General features: G+C 46.1%; 1 protein-coding gene across 1 annotated transcript in view; it reads right to left on the bottom strand.

The window, feature by feature from the left end:
• Window positions 1–1,603, bottom strand: part of raraa (retinoic acid receptor, alpha a) — a 99,731-nt gene extending 98,128 nt beyond the window's left edge. The window contains exon 1 of the mRNA XM_080021592.1: window positions 1,122–1,603. Within this exon, the coding sequence (XP_079877718.1) occupies window positions 1,122–1,275 (154 nt within the window). The 5' untranslated portion in view covers window positions 1,276–1,603. The remainder of the gene's footprint in view (window positions 1–1,121) is intronic.
• Window positions 1,604–15,000: the final 13,397 nt, after the last annotated feature.

Raw genomic sequence — 15,000 nt, forward strand, 5'->3', positions numbered from 1 at the left:
TCACTCCTCGTAACTCACATTTTTGCTCGCAAATCAATACAAAAAAATCGACGGAACGACGGCTCGTAACTCAAAAAACTTGTATGTTAGTGCACTCGTAAATCAAGGTACCACTGTATATCGGAGGCGTAAGGGCTGTGCAACGACACTCCTCGGTGAAAGGCGACGCCTGCTTAAAATGTTTTTTATTTTTTGTTTTTTGTTTTTTTGTTTTTTTTTTTCATTTCCTAATCTTTTTGTACAGAAAAATTATTTTAGCTAAAAGTTTTAAAAAGACAATTCTTCTGACCAGTCAGTTAATGCGTCTGAGGTGCGTATCTCGGCATCGTTGGCCACGTGAGATGGAGATGAGAGCCTCAAGTTTGGATCCAATGACGGTAATTCTAGGAGATTTATTTGGAGGGCGGTTGCCAGGTTTGTGTTTCTAAAATAAACAATGTTCTCTGCTGGCTGTCCTGCCCTGCTTTGCTATGATCTACACTGACGTGTGTGTGCATTTTGGTGTTTTGTGCATGCATTTTGGTGTGTGTGTGTGTGTGTGTGTGTGTGTGTGTGTGTGTGTGTGTGTGCGTGTGTGTGTGTGACTAAAATTGAGGACAGCGCTTGAGGCGCTATGCAAGTAAATGTGTGTCTATGAGTGTGTGTGTGTGTGTGTGTGTGTGTGTGTGTGTGTGTGTGTGTGTGTGTGTACATGTGTTCGGCTGTTCTCTGTTTACCAACATACACATCTTTCATGGAGAAATGATCTAAACTGGATGAGATAACACTCTTCTACCAACACACACACACACACGCACATACACATACAAACACACGCTAAGGAACACAGACGCAGCAGGGAACCTTCAGTGTACCACCATTATAAAGATAAACCAGAACACACACACACACACACACACACACACACACACACGGGTACCTAAATATATCTCATTCTGCCTTTCTACTCCAACATGCAACCAACATGCACAACAAGCCAAGCTCTGTGGTGCTCCAGAAGCACTGACATGTCAAACCGCAGCATGCTGCATTCAGAAAAATGTCTCTATCATGGAAGCACAACTAGCGGAGAATGAGTTTAGGAGTGTGTGTCGCGTAGAGGGGGTGGGGGGGGTACTTACTGGCTGGTGACGGGGTGCTGTATCCGCTGAGGGACAGTCCTGGCAAGGCGGGGGGCGACAGGCCCCCCAACATGTGGGGGAAGAAGTAGGAGTACGTAGGCATGGGGAAGCCATTGAGGTGGGGGCCAGGCAGCGGGTTGCCCTTCCCAGCCATGACGGCTCAATCCACCTCCGGTCGCACAGGGTCCACTATCAAAATCAAACAGGATTTGACACACGGAGCCAAAATGGAGTCTGTGTGGATGAGATTGACCCCGTCGAGCTAATCCCCCATATGGAAAATGTGTTGGTGGCTATTCCAGTACGCCGCCAGACTTCACGGTTAAAATCCTCCTTTGTTTGGAAACTGGGACGTGGCCGTCCCGAAAATGGTCGTTGTTGATGCCCTACACAAGGGCAAGGTGTCCCGGGTTGTTATTTAGGAGGCAAATACAAAGTGAAAGGCCCAGTGGGGTAAGAAGGAGGTGGCTCTAATGACAGCTCTCCTGTGGGCTGCTGGGTAGTGGTGGTGGTGGTGGTGGTGTTAATAGTGGCGATGGGGGGTGTCGGTTTTCCACAAGGTTCCACGGAAAAGCGTTGAGTCACTCTTCTACTACAGAGCGCTTTTGAGGAGTATGCATCCATCACATGATGACTACGCAACAGCCCTCTCCTGGGTTTGTCCTCTCCCTCTTCTGCAGCGTGTCCCAAGTCTTCAGCTACAGAGAGAGAGAGAGATCGAGAGAGAGAGAGAGAGAGAGAGAGAGAGAGAGAGAGAGGGGTGTGGGGGGTAGACAGAAAGAGACCTTTAGTGACAAGATAAAGAGACGCTTTCCCCTTGTACTTAAGCACTTGAGCAAAACAGTTCTTTTCTTTTGACACTAATTAATGGTAATGTCTCGTCTGAAATGTTACAAAAACAGCCCGTCCGGCTTAATTATCTAACGGAGCAATAAAACCAAGAGGAGAAGTGGGTGTACGACGTCTCCTTGAAGCTCTGTTCTCTAATATACGCACTCATTAGCATCGTTGGGCTGCAAACACTGTGGGAGTGGAGCACAGACATAAAGAAAAACAGCAACACTCAAGAAAACTTTACTAATTATGAGGGGGTACTCCCCCAGGCACCATTCTCAGCCCACTGGAGACTTTTATAGCCCTCTTTTTCCTTTGCATTCTAACGGCAAGGCGTGCGCTTGCATACAGCAAACCAAAATGAAACAAAATAACATGTAGAAGCACAGACACGCAAACCTCCCCACAGCCCAAAAAAAAACATTTATTTTTCTAAATAAACAGAAGCGCAGTAACTTTGTATTTAAGGGAAATATTCCTGTACGCATACATACTGTAAGCGCGAGATGCTAAAAAGATACCATAAAAAATATATGTAGTATGATGCACTACATGTTCGACTGCGTTTAAAGAAGTGCAAGCAATGTTCAGGTTGATACTGTATCTCCAGTTCCTGATTCCTTGTTACATTAGAGCCCTAAATAATTGACTTGCTTGGACTGTTTGATGAAAATTGCATGACTTCATAGTGTTGACTGTCATGAGCCTTTATCGAGATAGTGGTAGGGAAGTACAGGAAGTGCAGTATGATGATCCTCCATGATTGGTCGAATTAAGAGGGAGTATGTCTACCCTGTGGTCCAAAACATAGCCTTTCATTTTATAATACAGAACAAACACTGCCATTCACTTATGGGTAATGTTGTAAATGGCACATATTACAGTTTTTGTACAAGAACCACTTAATAGAGTTTTCCATTCTTAAAATGTTATTCAATGAATAGTCTATTGATCGACTATTTTCATTTATCATTTCACCTTTCCTCCCATCAGATGTGTGCTTGTACATGTGTAGAGTGGTGGGGATATAAATAGTGCAATGTATGGTGGTTATTGGTGACCCGCGATGGCGAGCATTAATGCTGTATGACTGTACTCACAGCTGTGTGGTCTAAAAGCCCAGTGAACTTTTTACATCCCACGTCCACCAACATCTCTGTCTCCGTTACATTATTGGGTATTCTATAGGACAGCTCCAGCCAGATAGTCAATAAAGCTAGACTATCCATTCAAGTGGCAGTGAATGTAAGACCCCCCCTTTATCAGGAGCCACTCCGTCCCCCGAAGCAACGCACTCACTGCTCAGCTGATGGAGTCGAGATGCTCAGTGGAGCCACCAGTCGGGTATTGTTGTTGTGTGGGATGGCTTTTGACGGTAAATCTGCCAAACAGTAAGAACTTGAAATAGGGCACTGAAATAACAAAGCCCCTATGTGTCTCTTCATCAGGCTGAGAGCTGGGTTTACAGGGGTGTCCTTGTATTAGCCCGCTCATTTTTATTGATTATCACTAAAGTGGTCTCCACCCAGGGGTCTGAGGGCTGTATTTGTATTAAGCAAAGAGCTTTAATGGCAGGTTATAAAGGCTAAAGGAGCTACATGATTTTAACGGCCTATTGGACTGCTCCTGACAAGCTACTTGTTAAACCATCTTGAATTGAATTGAAGCGTAGACCTAACCACAGTTACAGTTGTGACTGGCTAAAGCTCTTTCACCCTCGCAGCTGTGAATCTCTGCTTGGCTGTCAGAACAGCAAATACCAAAAGGCACAATGTTGACACAGTACATCAAACAATAAAATATATTCCTATTTCCCCATATAACCAAAAATGTGCTGTGCAATGAAACTGTTGGCTAAAGACACAGGCACCGTTTTCCCCGCCGCTATTATTTACCGCCACACTAAAGCAGCCAATTTGAATGTAGAGGTTGTGAATTTTTAACACGGAAAGCGCATAAATTGGGCGTGTCGATAACAGATTTGTCCATTTTCCCGAAATCTGAACCCTGTGATGTGATCAGAGGGCCTAGCGTGGTTCACAGAGTTTCTGCTGCTAAAGTTGGAGTTGAGGTGACGGGGTTGGTCTTTGGAGTAAAATGAATGACGTAGGGATGGTGTCAGCACCTCCTGATGGCAATTCCCAGGTGGGGGAAAGCAGTTCTCTCTCCTGGAAGACGGTCCGAAGATGAAGACGATGTAACGTGTCCCGATTCCTGGACTGGACGAATGTTGACGACATGATATGTCAAAGATCACACGTTTCTAAAGTGACGATTAAAGCTAAGCTACATATTTGCACACACACATCTGTTAACGGAGGGGTTCCACGAGGGGTTGTTGGAGGAATTGTATTGTTAAATACCTTGTTTTGTTTTTTAAAAGTGAGGTTTGCGCTTTTGTCAGCAAAGTTTAAGCTAAATGGTATATTTGTGAAGCCTAATTCTGGATAAAGTATATGCATTGTACTGTATTTAGTATGGGGGGGGGGTAGTCTGATTTTACGGTACACACACCAGAGCAGTCTACTGGACAGAAGTACACTGCATTTGACCAGCCGTGTACTCCCTCTGCCAACAGTGAGGGCAAAAGGTGCAAAAGACACACACACACACACACACACACACACACACACACACACACACACACACACACACACACACACAGACACACACACACACACACACACACACACACACACAAAACAAGGGCGTTCTGTGGGAGCAAGGCATTTGACGCGCCACAAAAACTGCACCATGTAACGCCAGAGCAGCACAAAGCTGCTGACGTGCACGTGACCTTCTCACACTCTGGAGCTGCTGTCACTAAGGGCACCCTCTTATCGGCCACACACACACAGACAGACACACACATGCGCGCACCCACAAAAATCCCCACATTGTGTTCCTCCACACCCACAGCACACATATATAGGCAGTACATTTCAATCAATCACACACAAGCATAAATATATATATATACACTCACAAAAAGTTAGGGGTATTCTGCTTTTGGGTGAAATTTCAGGACTATAACCTTTACAGGTGAACTTAATTTGACCTTCTCTAAACTTTTGAATGCACATGTCCAACTATTCAATGTTTCAGTACTTTTTGCACAACTTGCTGTTCTCTAACAAGGAGAACAGGTGTTTGATCCATGAATCGACCAATAAATTTCCTGGTTCAATTGGAATTGGAATTTAAACAGTCCTCTTCATCAAGCTGTTCACATTTTGACATCATGAGACCAAGACGACACCTAACAACTGATCCTCTCAACTCTAACAACATCTAACAACAACCCTAACAACTGTACCTCGCCGTTGCGAGGTTTCAAACAGGATGTTCTCAGAGGGAAGTGGCCACTGAGCTTAGAGTGTCACAGAGTGTCATCAGCAGGTTGCAACAGAGATACAGAGACTGGAAGAGTCACAGAAAGGCATAGAAGTGAACGTCCTTTGGCCACATCCCACACTGATGACCGCTGCATTGTGAACAGTGCCCTGTGGAACCGGATGATGAATGCCACTCAACTCCAGGCACATTTAAGGGAGGTGAGAGGCACCCAAGTGTCACGTCAGACCATTCAAAACCGTTTACATCAACGTGGTCTGCGTGCTAGACCACCTGCAAGGGTACCTGACCACACCACCAGGCACAGGCATCATCGTCTTGCATGGGCCAGGGAGCATTTACGCTGGACGATGGACCAGTGGGCCTCAGTGCTGTTCTCTGATGAAAGTCGATTCACGTTGAGCAGAAATGATGGCCGCCAATGATGTTGGAGACGTCAAGGAGAGCGCTATGCATAATTTCATCTTCATGGACAACAATGCTCCAGCTCATCGAGGTTACATCATTAGGGAACGGCTGCTGGAGATCGGAGTACCTCAAATGGAGTAGCCTGCACTTTCTTCAGACCTGAATCCCATAGAAAACCTGTGGGATCAGCTGAGTCGCCGTGTAGAGGGCCGCCCTTAAAGAAGAGTGGGGGGCCAGGCCTCAGCAGACAATAAGTCGACTCGTGAACAGCATGAGACGTCGTTGTCAAGCTGTAATTGATGCTCAAGGACACATGACAAGTTATTGAGACATGGACATTTTTTGTTGTAGTAAACCCACCACTGTTGTTGACTTTTGTTTCAAGAAATTGTTTGAGATGAGGAAATCACCATTGCATGCTTCTACTTAAATGCCCTACTTTCATGACATAATATCACTGTAGCGTGAACTTTTTATATTTTCCATAAATTTCACCCGAAAGCCAAATATCCCTAACTTTTTGGGAGTAGGCCGGATGTGTGTGTGTACATATATACTGTATTTATACACATCAGCCACAACATTAAAACCACCAACAGGTGAGGGTGAATAACATGGCTCATCTCGTTCCAATGGCAGCTGTCAAGGGGTGGGATATATTATGCAGCAAGTGAACAGTCAGTTTTTGAAATTGATGAAGAAGAAGAAGAATCTTGACGATGATGTGTGCATGTTTTTGGTAGGGGTCCTTACTGATGTTACATGGAGGAAACCCCATGTGAGCACGGGGAGAACATGTAAACTCCACACAGAAAGGCCCCTAATTGGGAGATAACCCACCAGAGCACTGTGCCAACAGCACCCCAGGCAGGAATCGAACCCAGGACCTTCTTGCTGTGAGGCAGCAGTGCAATGCACTGTGGCACCATGCCACGCGGATGATGTGTTGGAAGCAGGAAAAATGGGCAAGTGTAAGGATCTGAGCAACTTTGACAAGGGCCCAAATTGGGATGGCTAGATCTCCAAAACGATAGGTCTTGTGGGGTGTTCCCGGTATGCAGTGGTTAGTACCTCCCAAAAGTGGTCCAAGGAAGGACAACCGGTGACAGGTTCATGGATGCCCATGGGCTCATTGATGCACGTGGGGAGCGAAGTATAGCCCGTCTGGTTCGATCCCACAGAAGAGCTACTGTAGCAAAAAATGCTGAAAAATGTAATGCTGGCTATGATAGCAAGGTGTCAGAACACACAGTGCATCACAACTTGCTGTGTATGGGGCTGTGTAGCCGCAAACTGGTCAGAGTGCTCATGCTGACCCCTGTCCACTGCCGAAAGTGCCTACAATGGCAAGTGAGCGTCCAAACTGGACCATTAAGCAATGGAAGAATTTGGCCTGGTCTGAAGAATCACGTTTTCTTCTACATCATATGGATTGCCGGATGTGTGTGTGTGTGTGTGTCGTTAACCAGAGGAAGATATGACACCAGGTTGCATTACGGGAATAAGCAAAGCCGGTGGACGCAGTGTGATGCTCTGAGCAATGTTCTGCTGGGAAACCTTGGGTCCTGGCATTCATGTAGATGTTACTTTGACACGGACCACCTGCCCAAACATTGTTGCAGACCACGTACACCCCTTGATGGCAACGGTATTCTCTGATGGCAGTGGCCTCTTTCAGCCGGATAATGCGCCCTGTCACACTGAAAAAATTGTTCAGGAATGGTTTGAGGAACTTGAAAAAGAGTTCAAGGTGTTTACTCCTCCAAATTCCCCAGATGTCAATCGAATCGAGCATCTGTGGGATGTGCTGGAACAACGAACCCTGATCCATGGGCGACCCACCTCACAACTTACAGGACTTAAAGGATTACATTACATTACATTACATTTCATTTAGCAGACGCTTTTATCCAAAGCGACTTACAATTGTTCAAACACCGACGGACGCAGCCATCAGGAGCAATGAGGGGTTAAGTGTCTTGCTCAAGGACACTACAGCATGCTAGCAGGAGGAGCCTGAGATCAAACCAGCAACCTTTAGATTACTAGACGACCAGCTCTACCTCCTGAGCTACCATCCCCTAAAGAGACCAGACCCCTAAAGGATCTGCTGCCATCGTCTTGGTGCCAGATACCAGAGGACACCTTCAGAAGTCTTGTGGAGTCAATGCCTCGATGGGTCAGAGCTGTTTTGGCGGCATGAGGGGGACCCACACAATATTAGCCAGGTGGTTTTGATGTTGTGGCTGATCGGGATACATATATATAGACATACATTTTTTTTTTCCTCCATTCTTTTCTGAAGGAGTTCTTGGGAAAAGCGCGAATGTCAACCAACACTGCGATGGATGGAGTGTTTTTGACACACAAGATCAGTTCTATGGAGGAGAGAAAAGAAAAAGGGAGGAAGAAAATAAATGACAATAGGGTGGCAAAGGGAGGAGACCAATGGAGAGTATAGAAATTAAAAAGCAAAGAGAGTGAAATCAGGTGAGCAGGAAGACAAATAAAAGAGTTGTGTATTTGTACAGTGGGTGTACAACTGATGTGTCAGCTGGGGACTCGACCGAGACGCCAATCATGGAAGCTAACAGACATGCATGCACACACATTGCTGAATTACTTTAAGGGCTCGGGCATATCTATAGAAAGCAATGGTTAAGAACATCAACACAGTGGACTGGTTCAAGCCAGCCATCAACACAAGCACTGGAGATGGTTGAAAGGCGAGACGGAGAAGGATTCTAAGAGCCAGAGCCGGCGCGGAGCAAATATCTAAGAAAAGATACAGAGGTACTTAAACCCCCCCTACCCCCTCCACACACACACAAACACACAACCCACCCCCGAGCGCCCTCGCATACATTCTACCGGTCCCGTCCCGCCGACCCTTAGCGAGCCTTGTTCACATGCAGCCATTAACGCACTCCTTTTCAGGAGCATCCATTTCACCGGCTATATTGGGCTCTTCACCGCTACATGACCAGCCCTGTTCTTACCCTTTTCGGAGCTGACAGGGGCCACTTTGGCCAGCTCTCAAGACCTTACAGTATATGGAGGTGCTGTGTGTGTGTGTGTGTGTGTGTGTGTTTTTGTGTGTGTGTGTGTGTGTGTGTGTGTGTCTGTGTCTGTATGTAGGGGAGGGTCTGCGATCACTTACAATAGATAAGAATTGAAAGGCATTTAAACAAAACAACGCCAACAGGCCACTTCTGCCTTGCTTGCCCTGCTACGCTCAACATGAGCCTACTGCCAGGGAAGGGGTCATAGGTCGCGGAGGGTTGTAGGTCACGGTGGGCCGTTGGGGCAAGTGACTGATTCTAATTGGCTGTGACAGCGGATGCTGAATAAATAATCGACGAAAGCGGCGAAATGGCAGCGCAGGGTCGTGGCGGACATGGCAGGCGGCACTTCCCACATGGCCGCAGGGGAATAGCTAATACAGGCAGATAGAGCCGCGCGCACACACACACATGTGAAGTTCAAAAAGGTCAATGACAAGAACGGGGAAAAAAAAAGCAGCGGCGGGTCTTGTCAAGAAAGGACGACTCCTCGGGCAAAGACTTGGATGTACGGCTGCAGACACACGCACACGCACACACACACACAAAAACACACCACCCATGACGCCCATGTCCCACTTGACATCGAATTATCCTTGATGTTGCTGTCGCTTACCCCAAAGGTCAAAGGAATTAGCAGGAACAGCCCGAGGTCAACTGCATTAGCTGTGATGCTACCGTGTCTGAGGGGCTGAGTTAGGTGCAATGCTATCGAGCCGGGATTAGCCACGTAGCTAAGCTATTTGACAGTATTAGGGATAGCGCAAAGCAGAAGGGTCTTTGCATTGTGGTCTCCAGCAGACGCGAAGAACATTTGATGCGACAATAGTACGGCACAGTTTGGTTGAAGTTGAACAGTCCTGTATTTACATTACCCTTTCCTGTGGAGATTTCTCCATCGAAACACATAAATAATACAATCTCTGTAACACGCTGTTTTCATGCATTTCTTAAAACATGCTTTTGTTTCACACCGAAGAGGGATCCATGTTTTTTTTTTTTCTTCCTCTTGCTTTCCATGGTATGTATTCATGCTCCCAGGACAAGGATACACCCTTCTAGAAACTGCGCTGGCTCCAAGGCCGCGCTGCGCTACATGACCCGAACATTTTTAATTTTTGAGAAATGTTTGGCATGGAAATATCTATGTCATAAAATCTCCACCGTGGAAGGCGGGACGCTGGTCCAGCACCGCTCATAATGGGAGACGCTGAGGCACGATGCACTGAAACTTTTATGAGCAGCGCCGCATGGGCTGATGTGCGCCATAGTCACTACAACGTCACCGGAGTGATTGTGCATGAGTGCGAGCATGATGTGTGTAGTCAAGTGTGTGTCCGTGTTTGAATGAATGTAACCAATGTCTATGTATATGTTGGGGGGGGTGTGGAGCGTTTGAGAGACTGTTGAGCAGCGTGCCCAGTGATGTGTGCGCTTTATCTAAACACCCCAGGAGTCTCACGGTACAGTTTTATTTACGGTGCATTGCTGCCTCGCTGCATTGGGCTTACAAAATATATGAGACGACATGCGCCCCAGCTAGGCCCAAGCTGAGCCAGGGAGTCCCGGAAACAGTAGCCTTTAAAAAGGGCACTAAAAGTAACAGTTGCAAAAAGACTTGCAGTCATACAGTGACCGTTGCTCTTGTAATGAATTTTCTAAGAGCTTCATTTGATTAGGTCACAGGGCTGAGGGTGGATCGCCCTCTCGAACAAGGGCAAAATGGGTCTGACCAGCCCAAGGCCACAGGGCTGCAATGGGGTCATTATGGGGGGCGGAGGGGCTGACAGCCTCTAACTGTGGTGGTGGGGGTGCAGGAAGGTTAAAGGGTGCTGGGTGCACATTTAAGGGAGGTGAGAATCCTCGGTGGTCCTGGCAGAGCCCCCGTCCCCCACACCCCACCCATCATCCACTTGTCGGAGAAGTAGGCTGGGTGACATTTCTGCCTTGCCCGCAAAAAGGTCAGCCTTTAATTATCTTAAATGCCAACGAGCGTCACACCTGCAAACCATTACGCCCAGGATGAGCAGTGTGTCTGTCTGTGTGTGTGTGTGTGTGTGTGTGTGTGTGTGTGTGTGTGTGTGTGTGTGTGTGTGTTGTTTGGGCGATTGTGTGTGTGTGGTTACATTTGCCTTTCTGACATAAGCCGAGCTTTGCTGTAGCTGTCCGAGCTGGAACCAGACCATCTGCCCACCTGACCCGTGGACACAAAACACACACACACACACACACACACACACACACCGCGACGATAAAATTAAAGACACACACTCCAGAAAGCCCCCTTCGCCCCCGTATGTCACAGGTCTTAACACGGCACGGCACGGCACTCTCCTGGCGTCCAGGTTATTCCAGCGTGTTCTGAGGTCCCTGTTGTTTACACAGCTGGCTGCTTGGAAAGGATTGCTTCATATGAAATATGAAGAGAGCAGAAAGGTGAGACACACCGAGGGGAGAGAACAGAGGAAGGGAGCCAAGAAGGATGGGGAGAGGGGGAGTGGGGGGGCGGGGGGGGTAAGTGGTAGGGGATAGGCTTCTTGAGGGAGGGGGAAGGGTGGAGGGGGGTAATAGGCCTGCAAAGGGAAAGGATGAATGTACTTTGGGGTATGAGAGAGAGAGGGAGGGAGAGAGAGAGAATTGGAGGAGGGGCAAATGAAAAAAAACTGTCAACACCAGAACAAAGCGAGATCAGAGAGAGAGAGAATCATGGGCAATAGGAAGACAGATAGGAAGAAGAGAACAAGAGAGAGATGGAGAGAGAGAGAGAGAGAGAGAGAGAGAGAAAGAGAGGAGATGTGGGACTTACATGCTAAATTAACTCTTCCTCCCTCCCTTTCCTCACCGACCTCCCCGCTCGATCCCTTCCCTCCTCGACACTTTCGGTGGAACTATTTTTTGGGCCGCGTTCTGAAAATTTTGCCAGGTTCTCTTCCTTGGCCTGCCCTGGTTGATCACACAGGGGAACAGGGACGGAGACGTGGGGACAGATATTTACAAAATCACAGACACCGAGCAGAGAGCAAAGCGTAGGCTTTCTCTTTCGAGAGGGAACGGATCATCCTCTCTCCGGAGCGAGCGTCTCCACCACACTAAAACAGCCGACGGCCCCCCGAGAGGCCCGGACCAGACTGACTAGGAGAGTTGCTTAGCTACGGAAAAAAAAAAGAGCTTCTAACCAGTTCTGCAGCAGCTACACTGTCTGCTAGACTAGCACATCAGGGTTAAAGTATTCCAGTCAGAAATCTGAGTTCGCCATCGTCAATACATGGATAGAATTTTTGCCTTTGAGTGACTGCAGCTAAATGACTCCATCTGTTAAAAACTGTAGCCGTCTCGTCACGAACTTACGAACTATATAAATAAATGTCATTAGGATATATCCCTTTAAATGCATCATCTTGTAAAGTTACCAAACATGTTTACCAACTAGAGATACACCGATTGCTATTTTCTCGGCCGATTCATTCAATGTTCATAATAAAACGTTGATTATTAAATGTCTTTTACATTGTCGTCCAATCATTTTGAGTTTATGTCTGTGATCGGAGACATAAAATGTTCTCAGCATTTGGTCTCATTGGGTTTATCTGGTGTACGTCAATGACAAGCACATCATGTGAACTGATCACGCTCACGTGACTAAACAGCTGCACAGACAGACTACCACTGCAATTTTCAGTTATCACAATAGTGAGATTGCTGATTTTGACACTATTTATTATTATTCATTATTCACTTTGGAACAATAATAGAACATGAAACTTTCACTGAGTTCCAATAAAATAAAATACAACATAAAATTGTCACCAAGTCCTAGTATGATGAAACCTGTAATTGACTAACTTTTACACACAACATATAACTCACATGGAAATGACCAGATAAATATACCTTTCTATTATATGTATATGGTGCTTGCCCTTCCAAAACAAATCAATCAAAAAAAAAGGAATAATAATAAATGGCTGACTCTTCTCAGTCTCATTCACTGGAAGTCCTCCTTCCCTCACCGTGCATTAAACCAACTGAATCAAATTGAACGACTCATTTTACTGAGTGACTCATCAAGAACCGAGTCTCAAAAAAGAGTCCAACTCTTTATCAGGAGCGGAGTTTTCCAGAAGATAGAAAAGCAGTCTGCACAATTTTGGAAGATTGTCAGGCGATAGATAAATTATTTATCTAATCTTCTTTGTTTACCTTGAAGTACCTGCAGCCGACATTTTTCATTTTAACGAGTACATGAGCACAGTATGGGGCGCGTAAATTTGACCGGCACAGAATCAGAAAAGATATCTCACCCTGATCGGCCAGTGAAAACAGACCAATTCTGGTCATGGCAGATCAAACGGTGCATCTCACGTTTTACGTTTTATGTTAACATTACGGTCACATTTTGGTGCTTTATTATAACTCTCCCACTTCCCATTTGAGCTCACAGTGCAGCGTTACACCTCGGTGGATAATAAAGTACTGCTGCACTCAGTGCTGTGTATCAGTGGATGTTGAGTGAGAGGGGAGGGAGGGCTTACAGAACCACAGGTCGTAGCTTCTGGTCAAATCAGAGGGATGGAGTTTAAATACCCAATAAATGTACAATATTGTTTTGTATTGGTTGATTTCCATCATTAAATGACTATCTATCGATCTGATATATACACACTTTTTTTGTGTAGTTTCAGCTGGCATTTCGTACCTGTGTATTTTGACCAAGAATTGCGTGGTTGGTACACAAAATGCATGCAGGTTGGCAGGTCTGATCATTTTGGCAAAGAAAGAAAATAAGTCACTGAAGGAATATCTGCATATACTGTAGCCCCCCTCTCTCTGTCTACCTAAGCCCTCAATATATTTGATGTTAACGCGGCTGCAAAGAGTACATCATGGTCCACATTGTACCCGTGTGCCTGGAGGATTAAAAACGATATCCACCAGGGGGAAGATGGGGGCCCATTTGGTGGCCAACAACGGAATGTCTTCTTGAGAAGAAGTGACCTCGAGAACGCTTGCCGGACCAAACACGGCACTGCCACTGCCACCGTCCCCGCGCCGTATCTCCATCATCACGCTCTCGGACCTGTTTTCCGCTAGTTTCTGAGGGTTTCCATGGCGACCCATAAAATGATAGCAATCTCATAATGGCGGACGGGCAATACAAGTTTCTCTTTAAAACTTTCCGCCATTGTGGTAGAGTGTTCAGACTCTGCTGCTCTACTGGTGCTTGTAAACCTACGCTTAAAAAAAGACATTGCACAGTCCCACAACAACTGTTGTTGTGTTGTTATTGTGTGTCTTATGAGTCGTATCAGACTGTGTAAATGAAGTTGCCCATTCACATGAGCCTACAATGAATCAGTGGTGACGTCCCTGTTTGGAAATAACAAGGTTTTCCTTTTAAAAAAAGGTATTTATTTTATCCAATGTCCCCTATTTTTAAGTGAAAAATTGTTGTTTTACTCAATCAATTAGTGTCTTTGGTTACAAAATAGACAGAGTGCATTCACTTGTCTAATTTATTCTGTTTTTTTTACCAACACAGTTCATACCGAACCAAAAACCACACACACACACACACACACACACTCACCTTTCACATTTACTTTTCCTTCATAGAAATTAACCCCACTGTATTTCCCTCTCCAGGTAGCTCTCAGATGGATAAAAATAATGTTTCATTCTTCCTACATCCTAAACCACTTATCTGCCGTGGCCCCAACCTTCATATAAGCCAGTGCACATCGGTACGCTCGCACGTGCCTGCCATACGTCCTCCGCTGCCCGTGAACACATTTCCAAGGTCCATCTAGGAAGGATGCCGGCCCCGCTAACGCTAAACAAAACACTCAAGTCCATTTCAACGCGGAGGATCCGACGTGAGCGGGGGCCCGGTGACGTGCAGCACCGCGGGGCCCCTTCCTGTTTACGTCCCCACTCGCCCAACGGAGGATCAAATCAGATCTGCTCTGTGTTAGCGGACAGCTATGTTGTATTTCTTATAATATTCATCCATCTATACTTGAAATCAGACGTCAGGTAATATAATAACTGGCCCTTTGGTTACTTTAAACAGCCATTGATCCAAGTGATCCAATGGACTAAACGCACTACATCGTTCCATGTCCAGAGTACTTACCTTATTACCCAACTTACGTGGCTGTTAAACTGTTTCTAACCATTTTTGTGGTCTGGGTTTTTTGGGCGGGGCCTAAATCATGACTCGA

Source organism: Zeus faber, assembly GCF_960531495.2.
Source record: "Zeus faber genome assembly, chromosome: 20".
In the NCBI taxonomy this organism is placed as follows: Eukaryota; Metazoa; Chordata; class Actinopteri; order Zeiformes; family Zeidae; genus Zeus; species Zeus faber.